At 40.4% G+C, this 12940-nt stretch overlaps 1 protein-coding gene across 1 annotated transcript in view; it reads right to left on the bottom strand.

The window, feature by feature from the left end:
* LANCL3 (LanC like family member 3) overlaps window positions 1-2756 on the bottom strand; it is an 85238-nt gene extending 82482 nt beyond the window's left edge. Inside the window, exon 1 of the mRNA XM_039888165.1 lies at window positions 1635-2756. Within this exon, the coding sequence (XP_039744099.1) occupies window positions 1635-2207 (573 nt within the window). The 5' untranslated portion in view covers window positions 2208-2756. The remainder of the gene's footprint in view (window positions 1-1634) is intronic.
* Window positions 2757-12940: the final 10184 nt, after the last annotated feature.

Here is a 12940-nt window from a genome sequence, read left to right as displayed (position 1 = left end):
TTAAGAGCTTGGTTTTTCTGGTTTGTTTTGTTTTTTCACTCAGAGCTTGCTCTGTTTCCTAGGAACAAGGGTCAAAGCACCTCAACTTGATTAGTATAAAAAGACAGATCTAGTTTGGCAGAAGGGCAGAAGAGAGGTCCTAATAAATGTCTTGGTGGATCGATCAGCCTTGCAGATTAGCCCTGGGACCCCAGTTTTGGTGCAAGGAGTCCTGGTCTGTTTCCACCTGAATGACCTGATGGGTCTCCCACTCTTTGTTGTTCCATTCTAGGGAAAAGGCCCCAAGGCATGGAAAGGGAAAGAAGCAAGTTTAAGACAGCTGGAAAAAAATTTTTTGAAAATTGCTTACCGCCAGACTCCAAGGTTTGAGGAACAGATGCAAATGTAATGCAAATGATATGTAAATAGCCCTGTGGCCTTCTAAAAGGTTTTATACAACTGCAAGGGCCCTTGAGAAACTGCTAGCAGATAACAGTGACTCAGAGGCATAGCGAACTATTTCAAGACAACTTTGTCACACAGCCCTTTGCTGCCTTGCTAGAATCAACCTCACTTGAATCAACCTCACCTGCTATAAATAAAAAAAAAAAGTTCAAGTCTGCTTCTGTAAAGGTTATCTAATTACACGTTTAAAACACTCTGCGTACCTTCAATTTTTCAACACCTCTTACCACCAAATAAATCTAAGTTAAATGTGTCACTTCCTCTCTAGAATTTTGGCTGCAGTGGGTTATGAATGAAAGAGCCTCTCTTTCAATTCTGGTTACTATGATTCTTTGAAGGATTTTTTTTCTCCACAGGAACTAGCACATTCTCTTCTTATACATGCTGCTGTATTCAACGTGAATACAAACAAACAAACAAACAAAAAACCTATATACAGTTGTGAAATCCAATTCACTTCAAGGAGCTACTGGGAAAGTTATTAAGAAAACCTGCCAAGTATGCTGTCGTCATGAGAATCCTAACCACACATTTTAAAATGAAAAATGCACATTCGGTTACAATGGGGGTACAAATCTGTCCATGTTTATATATTTAGCAGAGGGCACCCAGAATCAGATACCCATTTTATAAGAGCCATGAGATGAACTGAATAGTAAGCAACATAGTAAGCACTTCAGACCTACAGCTGGGCAGTTATTCCCGGTTACGGACGGGGTGGGGGTCGCAGAAGCAACTTACCTCCACCTTAGTAATGGAAACAATGATGGCATAATCAGCCCCCAAAATTTCCACCACTTTCCTGGTACTCTAACATTCAAGGGTGCTCTAGGAGAGTCAAAGGAAGGGAAATTCTTTTCATTTTAGTTTTTAAAAACCCTCTTGAAAAAGCCTCCAGAAAGCTATTGGGCAAAGAGGTATCTGGGCAGATGCCACGTTCAGTGGAAAACATGAACAAAGTGCAAAGACGTAGAATCCCAACAAATGAGAGACTTAGAAAGCGAATGGGAAAGACGGACAAGAGCAGGAGACAAACCTCAAGAGAGTGAAGAAACGACAGCGATGAAGAGTAACAAAGAGAGATGGAGATGGCCTGGGGCACTGCTCCCGGAGCGGGAGTCCGGGGAAGGATGAAAAGGCAGGGCCAGGTAGGCGGCGAGCGCCCCCACACGGCCAGGGCTAACTCTTACCTCCTGGGCGAGTTTCTGCTTGAGCACCAGAGCGGCGCACAGGTAGCCCGCGCGGCCCACGAACAGCTCGTCAGAGCCACACTCCAGGAAGGAGACCGGTGCGCAGACGGCGCACAAAGCCCGGAACTTGCCCAGCGGCTGCACGTAATCGGACCGGCCCAGGGCGTGGTACACGAGCGTGGCTACAGCGTACACGCCCGCTCCCCCGAGCAGGAAGGCGGCGCGAGTGTCGGAGTCCGGCTCACCCCACTCTTCCGCACGGGCGCACGCGTCTATGAGGCGCTTGGCTGACCGTAGGTAGCGCTCCCGAGCCGCTGCAAAGAGCGGGCTCTGCGAGACGTGGTAGAGCATGTAGGCCACCCCGGCCACGCCGCCGTACAGTCCCCCTTGGCAGATGCTGGCTGCGGCCGCTGCCCCCCGGGCCTCAGCGCCGCCCCCGAGCGGGGGCAGCTCCTGGAGGATGCGCTCGATGGTGGCGGTGACCAAGGGCGCCACCGCCTCCTCGCACTGGCCTGCCAGCAGGCTGCCCTGGTAGTCATCGAAGCGGTTGGCGAAGCAGCGCTTGGTGTCCATGCTGCTGTCCGTGCCCCCAATGCCGAGCCGGGGTCCGCTTGAGGGCGCACTCTGTAGCCCCGTGCACCACTTCTTGCTTTCTAAGGCGTTTGGATGGCAGTGGATTCGGCGGGGATGGAGCCGGGAGGCTGAGACGGGAGGTGATAAGAGGAGGCGGGCGCGAGGAAGAAGCACGGAGCGGCTTGCCAAGTGGGCCACCGGGCTACCGCGAAGCTCCCGAGTGGCCGGGACGAGCGCGGGGATGTGCGTCGTCCGCCCCACTTCCAGAGGCCGCGCCCTCACCGAACCCGCCCCCTCCTGCGCCGCCGCAGCTCGGCCGCTTCTCCAAGGGGCCAAAGTGATCTCCCGCAGGACCCACGCGGAGCCCGCGCCACTCCTCCCGCTCCGCCCTCAGCTCCTCCCCTCCCAGCGGAAGACCAGGAACGCGCAGGACACGGTTCCGGAACGCTGTGGCTGGGCGTAAGCACACCTGGCGGTGAAGGTGAAGACCTCGAGTCCCTTGTATACTCAAAGTGCGGCCCTCGAGTCAGCAGATCAGCATCACCTGGGAGCATGTTAAAACTGCAGCATCTCAGACTCTCAGAATTCGCCCCAGACCTATTGAATCCAAATCAGCATATTTAGCAAGTTCCCCAGGTGATTCACATGCATATTAAAGTTTGGGAAACTACTGAATTAACCTGGAGTACTGGAAAAAACTAGGCGGCCTCCTGAAACTTGTTTTTCATCTTGGTTACTTTGGAGTTATTCTGAATGCTTCAATCCCTAGCGATGAGGAGTTTGAGTACATCACGTTTCCTGCATTAAAATGCTGAAATGCCCCATAGGGAAACTTTTTCTTGGACTTGGTTGCCGTGATGTTTTACTTGGAGTATACAGGAGTAAAAATTCAAAGAACCACACCAAGTTAAGGTAAGGGGAGGAGGGATTCTGTCTTTCTCCTACACTACAGACCCTACCCCCCATGCATAATAAATATCTTGAGGTCATTAACTATAATATAAGGTTAATATAAGGGTAAACGCTACGTGACCATTTTAAGTAGGATTTTTTTAACCCTTTTCTGTGTGTCCTGAGTTAACTTTTTCCCTACCATGCTTCTTCCTTTCTGCTTTCCTTCTGCAGACATTGTTGAGGGTCTTTTTTGTGTTCTGGTCTCTGGAAATAGAGGGATAAACAAGAGACATGGTCCTAGACCTCTCAGAGCTTACAGTCCAGTGGGAAAGGCAGAATATGAACAATTACACAACAAGTATCCTTTCTTTTGCTCAGCTGTTTTAAAATAATTCTTCCTTTCCCAAAGTGTTGACCTACAAAGGCCAAAGAGGTCACCTCTTCCAGGGTATTTGCATTTTGATAGGAACTGTGCAAGACCAAAAGAGCACGTGACTCATGGAATAGTTTCTGACACTTTGTGGGGAGAGCGACTGCTCCACTTACTTGAAAGGCCAGTTTTGTTTGGAGGCATTTTTTTTTTTCCTCTAAAGTGTTAATTGTCACAATGATTTGGAAACAGAGATTAAATAGCCTGGCTGCCCCTCTCTCCTTGCTTGATGCATTCTGGAAAAGGAGCTCGCTTTGCCAAGATTACTGCCAGGACTGACATCCACATAGTGGATGATATGGCCTCCATCCTTCTATAACACTGCCAAAACAGGTTAAAGGTATCAAAGGAGCAACTGGAACATTTAATTTCTTTTGGGGCTTCTTCCTCATCCCTCAACTGTAGTATGCATTAGGAGTGAATTTTGTCCCTTTAAACAGGAGACATCAAATGCAAGCGATCACAGGCAGAAATGAAGCCTTATTTCACTTCATTCCTTCATGACTCACACTTGTCATGAATCTAGAGACAACTCTATTAATTTGGACGGTGATTACTCTTCAGTCAGCCTGGCAGCAATGACAGGGACCTGTGCTGACTGGCTTCACAATGGAATTGTAAGCAGTTCTCCAAGAAAAGACTCTACCTTTTCCCAGTTTGTCACCCTTCTGTTGCCCTTTAAATACCGCATAACTAGCAAGCACAAAAATTTTGCAGCGTGTAACAATAAGTTTCTTGCTCATGCATCCGAGATCTTGGCTGGGCTCATTCGTGTGTCTGAGGGTGGGCTGGCTATTGCTTGGGGAGATTAGAGTGACTAGGGTCTGGTCCACATGTGTCTCATCCTTCAGTGGGCCAACACCAGCATGCTTGCATGGCAATGGCAGAAGGGCAGGAGCACAAGTGGAAACATGCAAGACTCTTTAGGTCTGGTCTCAGAACTGACACACTCTTATCTGCTTTATTCTATTGGCAAATCACATGAGGAAATATAAAATGTCCTTATGGAACTTCAAAGTTACATGGCAAAGGGTATATTTACAGAGTGGGGTGAAGTACTGGGGTTCCTAGGGGTTTCTTTTGGATAGTGATGCCAACAAGTAGAACAAAGGTCACAAGATGGATGTGAAACAGCATGGTTTTGAAGAAGCAAGAGGATAGCCATATCCAGAAACCCTCTCAAACTCACAGGACAAGTTAACTCTTTTACCTATACAATTCTTTCCTAAAGACCTCACCACTTAGTTACACATTCACCTGGCAAACTTCAGCCCAGAATATCCTTCAGGATATAAATAGCTATAGCTCTCCTTAGACCACATGAGGCCTCACCTCTAATTGTAATTAATTCACAGGCAGTGTTATTTATTTTAATGGCATGACTCCACTAGAATACACTCTCCATGAGAGTAGGTCTTTTTGTTACATTTATTTACTGATATGTACCAAGAGCCTAGAATAGTCCCTGGCACATGTAGTAGGCACTCAGTAAAGGTTTGTGAAATGATGAATGAATTGCCATAAGAGCACTGTTAGCAAGTTGCCCTGGAGTGTAGAATGCAGAGTGAAGCCTTTATTGAAACTCTAAGCTGGCTTGATTAAACTCCCACTGTTTTCTTGGATCCTTTTGCTCTTGTGAATGCAAAAATGTAAACATTGTTCAGTTTCTGATTCCTTACTTTGTTTCTCCACAAAGTCTGGTGACCTCCATACTTTACCTTGAATTCAGTGACTTCACACATTCTATTTTTAATAACTAACCCTGTGTAGCAGATTGTATTTTCCAAATATGACCCCATTAATATCTCCTATACCACATACTCTTCTACAATATGACCTTGACATTCCTCTCATCAGGAGGTAAGGTATATGATCCCTCCTCTCGAATTTGGGCTTATGGCTCACTTGTAACCAATAGAATGTGATGGAAATGATACTGCATAACATCCTAGACCAGGTCATAAAAAATGATGGAGCTTCCATCTTACATGCTGAATCACTCATATTTGGAGCCTTGAGCCACCTTGTAAGAATCTGACTACCAGGGCTGCCATATTGTGAGGAAGTGCAGACAACATGAAGAGATTACTTGTAGGTTCTTGGGTCAACCGCCCAGCGGACAGCATCAACTGACAGCCATGTGAAGGAGCTATCTTGTATATATAGCTGAGTTGAGCCTTCAGATGACTGCAGCTCCATGAGAACTACCATCCCAAGCCCTTCCAGAAGTCCTGAACCACAATATCATGAGCAGAATAAAATAGTTATCTTAAGCCACAAAGTTTTAGGGTAATTTTTATGCAACAGTGGTAACTGGAACATCTTGCTAGTTTCCCATCATCCAATACCATAGAAGTCCCCTGTAATCAATAGTGCCCACTCAACAGGGCAATGAGCAGTTGGGCAGAGGCATATTTGGGGGGAATCTGGACCAGGAGACAAGAAATATGCAGGCACATGGAAAGTAGTATTCCAAAGTAATAATTTCATTTGGAATCTTTAGAGGTAGCAATGCATCCTGTACGAAATCTTGCCAAAGTCATTAATTTTGCCCTTGTCTGCAAGATTTATCCTGATTGTTACAGAATCTCTAGCAGCATTTGCTGACAGGGCTCCCAACACATGGTTTCTGTGATCTTGCTGAATTGCCCAGTTCCTAGTTCTTCCTCAGTATTTCCTTATTCAGATTATGCAAACTATGGATGGTAAATAGTTGTAGTGGGTTCATCAAGGAAATTACATTAGAATTATGCAAAACTATCCAGGAAAAATGTATTAAGATCAAAGGTTTTCTATTATGCAAATAATTTCTATCTAAGGGTGACTATGAAAAAAAATCGATAATTGTTTAACTGTCAAACCTCAACACTTAAGGCTTAATACATTTTATGGGATAAACCATCTTAAAAATACTTTCAGAATACTATGCATCCTGGAAATGGTTTAGATATCTGAGTCAGTGCTATGTCTAGTCCTTAGAGCACATTCTCTTTGGAGATGCATCTCTGATTTATTAGCTTAGCAACCTAATTGAAGACTTTATCTGCTTCTGCTCTTTCATCCCCATAGATCCTTCTCAAAACAGCAGCCGGAATTATACAAGTCAGATCTTGTCTTCTGACTGATGTCAGTGTTTCGCCTGTCCATCAAAGAAAAATCCAGAGTTCATAGGATGGCTTAAAGGGCCCACTGCCATCTGGTCCTCATTACTTCTCTGACCTCTCTTATTCTCCTTCTTGCTCCTTCAGTTTCAGTCGCCTTGATATTCCTCAGACATACTAGTCATAGTCTTAATTTGGAGTTTCCTTTGCTGTTTCCTCTTTCTGGAATATTCTTCAAAAGATATATTCATGGCTTGTCCCTCACCTCTCTTTCAGTGAAGCCATCCATAACTTATTTTAAATTAACTCCCCCAATCATTAGTATGTAATAACTATATTTTTCACTGATTTATGTTGTTTCTTGCTGCCTTCCTCCACTAGAAAGTAACCCCCACTAGGACAGGAATTTTTGTCTGTGTTGTGCCTTGCTTTATCCCCAGCATCTAGATTAATATTAGTCTGACAAACAGTATTTGCTCAAGAGATATTTATTGATGTCTGTGATACCCTTCATAATATCAAAAACTTCAACCGATTTCTAAATGATAGCTGAGCTTTGCTATCTGCTTTCTTTACCAGTTTCTTGATCCTGCTCCTCTGTACAAGCAGCCATAAAAATGTACATTTTAACATAGGATTTGATTCTCTTTCTTGTCTCTTTTTCTCTATCGCTAGTATTATCAACTTTAAGCACTTTTTAAGCTATTACATGTCACACATGATCACCAGTACACAATGTAATGGCAGAATTTGAAACCAGGTGCAATAAATGAGTAAACTGGAACTTATCATTCTATCTGAAGAAGGGGCAGCCCAGTTTGATTAATTACATTGGCCAAGGTCAGGTGATAATGCATACCCTAGCTTACTGGATATGAGAAAAATATATGTCAGACCTTTGGGTACTATAATGTTTGTGTATGGATGCATGAGTTAAATGCACTAAAATAAATTATTGCCGTATGCGGCAGTACTAAAACAGATATGCCTCTTTTAAACTAATGAGTCTGTGTAAAGTTACTTTAAATTGGCAAGTGAAGATGGAGGCATTCCTTTGGTTAAAGTAAATACTTTACTTGAAAATTATAAGTTTCCCACATGTAGTCATTTCTGAGGTTTCTCCAATATTCAGGTTGTTAGGAGGAAAGGAATGATTAAGAAGATCTATGGTGGCATAGTTGTCAAATAATAACCTAGTTACAAATATTGCATTAACACTCTTGCTTTTTGTCTCATGATAAACCAATATTTCTTCTTCTCCATGTATAATTCTCATTGTTAAAAGAAGTTCCAGTGCCAGAAATATAGAGTCTATTCTCTAATACAGTAAATTTCTAGACATTTACATGAATGTAAGAGATATTAGCTAAAAGATAGAATATATGTCAAATAATTGATATTGATTATGACTCTGGAATGCCTGTGCTCACACTTTTCTGACTGTTCTCAATATAAGATGAGTTTTCAAGTTATCTTGACCCAGCGTTCTTATGAGATACAATAAGGAGTAATATCCAGAAAGTAATATCCAGAAAGAACCATAATCCAAAAGACAGAAAAATTCATTACCAGATGACCTAAGAAAGCTAACTGCAAGGGTTAACAGAATCATAGAGCTGAAAAAATCCAAGAGATTGTCAGTTTAATCCTTTTCATTAACAATGAAGTAACTGAGGCCCATGACAGTCATACAACAGGGAGTCACTGAATGGTTGTAAAGAGGAGAGCGATGGGATCATATCTGTGATTTAGAAAGATCATGTTTTTTCTGGAAAATTGGAGGATGTATTTAAAAGGAGGAAGATATGTCAGGAAGGTAAGTAAGTACTCAAGAAATGAGGAAATCTGAGCTAGATCAATAACAGGAAGGATGGAGAGATTTAAATGAAGTTAAGAGATATTCAGCAGGTAGGGTTTACTGGATGTGGGAATAAGGACGAAGAGTCAAAGATGATGGCTGGTTTCTGCTCTGGGCCACTGGGCCACTGGAAGTGCTATACACCAAGCCAAAGGATATAGGTAATGGAATGGGTTATTGGGCATGAGGGGATAAACAATGGTTAATTCAGTTTTGAAAGTGTCGAGTATGACTTCACAGTCTTATCATGGGAAAAAATATATTTAATATATATAAATAAGTAAAATATATATAAATATATATTTAATAACATTTCAGCACTTAAGTCCTGAAGATGCAATCAGAATTCAGTAAAACTGATTACAGGAGCTGATTGAGGTAAGGTTTAGAAATGGGTTAATGTAGTGATTATATGGGAAAAGGCATGCAGCTAGACTTCAGAATGAGGTCTGTTGTGCTTGCCAACCCAGCTTTGATTACCTTCTCCTATCAATATCTTGAGTTTCCTTTGAGAAACAACCATCCCCCATTCAAATAACATGATTTGAGAGGAGCTAAACCATTCCTATGTTCCCAAGAGTGAGCGTATTTATATCCCCCGGCCTGCCCAAGGAGAAGCAATTCTGAGAGTCCTTGGCTAGGACCATTAGGAAAGCTGGGATTGCCAAAGTAGATGGATTAAACTTGCAGCTGCTGGTAGCCATCTTATGACTACAAGGAGAAAGCAAGCTGAGAAAAAAGCCACACAGAAGAAAGCAGAACTGAGTGATAGACAAAAAGTGTGTCTGGATGACATTGTTTGCATGCCAGCACCTGGACTTATCTGAAAGACTGTTCAATTATGGGGTCCAGTGCATTCCTTCTTTTGCTCAAGTGGGTGTCTGTCACCTGCAGAAAAAAGAGGTCTGGATTAATTTGTTTTTTTGATAATTTAAAGTAGTTTGCTGTGATTTGTTTAGAGAAGCCAGCAGGCAAGGAAGGAAGCAAGAAAAATATTTGAAAAGATTGTAGCAGTCATTGAGGAGATGTTTGAGAACAGGAGCTGATTGAGAAAAGCTCTTGAGCAATGAAGGAGTCGAGGTGTTGAAATGAGACCTGATGTCCAATTCCTGCTCCACCAGATCTAACTGTGTGACCTTGGGAAAGTTATTTAACCTTCCTAAGCTTCAGTTCTCTCATCTATAAATTTGTAATGATAGTAGAATCTCTCACAAAATAGGATAATGCCTATAAAGGATTTAACTTGTTATCTAGCTCTGAGTGAATATTAGCATTTGTCCAAAATGATTATTATTTTGCATGTAGTTGCTTCAAGAAGTGGATTCCCTATGCCTGCTTAACATCTAATCTCTTTTACCTTCCTCTTTTTCTAAGTTGGTTCTTCTTAGAAAAGAGTCATGAAGTTTTTTATTTGTTTATTTTGCTTATCCTTTCTAAATGATTCCTAAATCAAACATACTCCATTAACAAACCTAAAGATTTTTTTTTTTTTAGTGTGACAAATTCAACTTCTAGGGTAAAAAAAGAAATCATGCTATATTTTTCAACTTTGTTGTGATTACCAGTAATAAAGATTCAAGTTGACAAATTTTGTTGCTGATGCATAACACAGAATAAAAATAAATCCTTTTCAAAACTGTCTGGTTCTGCAGTGGTAAAAGCAGGCAGGAAAGTAAAAACATGTGACATAAAGCCATGTAGGTGAGCAGAATCTTCAAAGAGAGAATAAGCAGACATTACATGAGATATTTAATTCAGTGGTTTTCTATCTTTTAAGTACAATGAAAGCTTTCCACAGTTTTTTTTTTCTTACTTTACCAGACTTTCACAAACTTGAAAAAAATTCTGCAAGATGTCTTTGGTTGTTTTGGTTATTTGAGCTGTTTCTGGAAAGAGAGAGAAATTTGATGTATTAATGGCAGAAAGTTGTACAAGACAAATTTAGTTAAAAGAGAAAAACATCAGTATCTTCAGTCTCTATATTTTCTCCTTCAATTAAGATGTTCCAGAAAATCATCAATATTATCTTTCTATTTAACATGCAGGTGAGTGGTTCATACATAGTTACTTAAAATTCACAGTAAGAACCTTCACATAACTGAATCTTCAGGCCACCATTACTCAGTAAAATTGGTTTTTCTTTAAATGGTGACATTTAGCTTTTTTTTTGTAAAGAGCATTGTACATTTGGATTTTGAATTTTGCCTGAGAAATACAAAGTTGAAATTCAGACATAGAGTGCTAGTGGATGCAGAAGAGGTAAGTAAGTAAGTACATATAAATGATGAGTGTAAAAGCATCCATAAGATGGATCTTCTATAAAACAGAACCTGGAGATAAGTCAATGGAATAGAACATTATGACAGTCTAATAGGTTCCTGCTGCCAGATAAATGTAACAAAAAAGAGATATTTAGTCTCAATATTTATTTTTAAATCTGAGTTAATTATCTCTACTAATAGCTTTATTTCATTTAACAAATGATTAAATGTAAATAAAATGAGACCATTTATTTAGTACAAGCTGACTGTTTTCTGATGCAGACTAAGCAACCAGACCAAAGAAAGATGTGAAGTATGAAGCTGCCCACAAGATTGACATCTGGATATCTGTTCTGTTCTTCCTAATTAACCAAAACAGCTTGAAAGTCATTGCTTTACTATGGGTAAAAGCGAAAATAAATCAAACAAGAGGATTTGCTTTCCTGGGAATTGCACTTGTGTGTGTTCGTGTAACTTCTTTTTCCTAAAATATTTGGGGAAAGAGAAATACTTTGAATCTTAGATTTATATTGTCCTAGATTTGTAAAGTTTTAAGACTTCATCACTTTTAATTCTGGTATAGAAGTTAAAAAGAAAAAGTAAAAAAATTAACTATATAAAATATGTTAATGGATATACAATATAAAAATGTGATTTGTTACATCAATAACATGAAGTGTGTGGAGAATTAAAAGTGTAGAGTTGTATTTCATTGATGTTGTGTGGCTGTCAGCTTACAATATCTTGTTACCACTATAAGGTGTTCTTTGTAAGCACTGTGGTCACCACAAAGAAAATACTTTTAGAAGATATACAAAATAAAATGAGAAATGAATCAGCATGCCACTACCAAAAAAAAAAAAATCACTGAAACACAGAAGAAAACAGCAAGAAGGAAAAAGACGGACAGTATAACTACAAGTCAGAAAATTTTTTAAGTGGCAAAAAGTAATTGCCTTTCAATAATTGCTTTAAATGTAATTTTTTTTGACCTTTAATCAAAAACATGGAGTGGCTAAATGAATTTTTTTGAGATATACATTTTTTAATTTTTATTTTCAATTAAATTTGATATTCAATATTAGTTTGTTACTTTCAGGTGTACAGCGTAGTGGTTAGACATTTATATGATTTACGAAGTGATCCCCCAGTTAGTTTAGTACCCAAGTGGCACCATACATAATTATTACAATATTATTGGCTAGATTCCCTACGCTGTACTTCATATCCCCATGACCAGATTGTAATTACTAATTTGTACTTCTTTTTGTAAATATTTATTTTAGTTTCAAGTATATAGTACATTGGCTAGACATCTATATAGTTTGTTAAACGATCCCCCCAATTGCTTCTTCCCTCCCCTGACCCTCCACCTAGCAAATGTATTAATGCTAACTGCATTCCCTGTGCCGTGCTCCCCATCCCCATGACCATCCATCAGCCACTAATTGGACTTCTTTAACCCTTCACCCCATTCTCCCAGCCACCAACCCCCTCTCCCCTCTGTCCATCACCAAATTGTCCACTATATTTGTGAGTCTGTTTTTGATTAGTTTGTTCTTTTTATTCCTTAGATTCCGCATGTAAGTGAAATCATACAGTGTTTATCTTTCTCTGTCTGACTTAAATACCTTCTAGCTCCATCAAAGCAATATCTTTTTCCATCCCCTTTTAGTCTGTGTGTGTCCTTTAATCTGAAGTGAGTCTCTTGTAGGCAGCATATGTAGGGGTCTTGTTTTCTTATCCTTTCAGCCATTCCATCTTTTGGTTGGAGCACTTAATTCTTTTCCATTTGAGGTACTTATTGATAGGAATATAGTTCTTACCAATCTTTATTCCTGTTTTTGATATATGTTTTTTCTTCTTAAAGAAGTCCCTCCAACATTTCCTGTAATACTGAATTGGTGGTGATAAATTCCCTCAGCTTATTTTTGTCTGGGAAGTTCTTTATCGGTCTTTTAACTCTAAATGAAAGCTTTGCTGGATAAAGTATTCTTGGTTGTAGATCCTGGGTCTTCATCACATCGAATATTTTTTGCCAAGCTCTTCTGTCCTGCATAGTCTCTTTTGAGAAATCAGCTGCCAGTCTTATGGGTGTTCCTTTATAGGTAGCTATCTGTTTTTCTCTTGCTGCTTTTAATATTCCTTCTTTGTATTTAATCTTCGACATTTTAATTATGATGTGTCTT

The sequence above is a fragment of the Pteropus medius genome, unplaced genomic scaffold, assembly GCF_902729225.1.
Source record: "Pteropus medius unplaced genomic scaffold, Ma_sr-lr_union100, whole genome shotgun sequence".
Taxonomy (NCBI): Eukaryota; Metazoa; Chordata; class Mammalia; order Chiroptera; family Pteropodidae; genus Pteropus; species Pteropus medius.
This window is presented reverse-complemented; position numbering and strand designations above follow the sequence as displayed.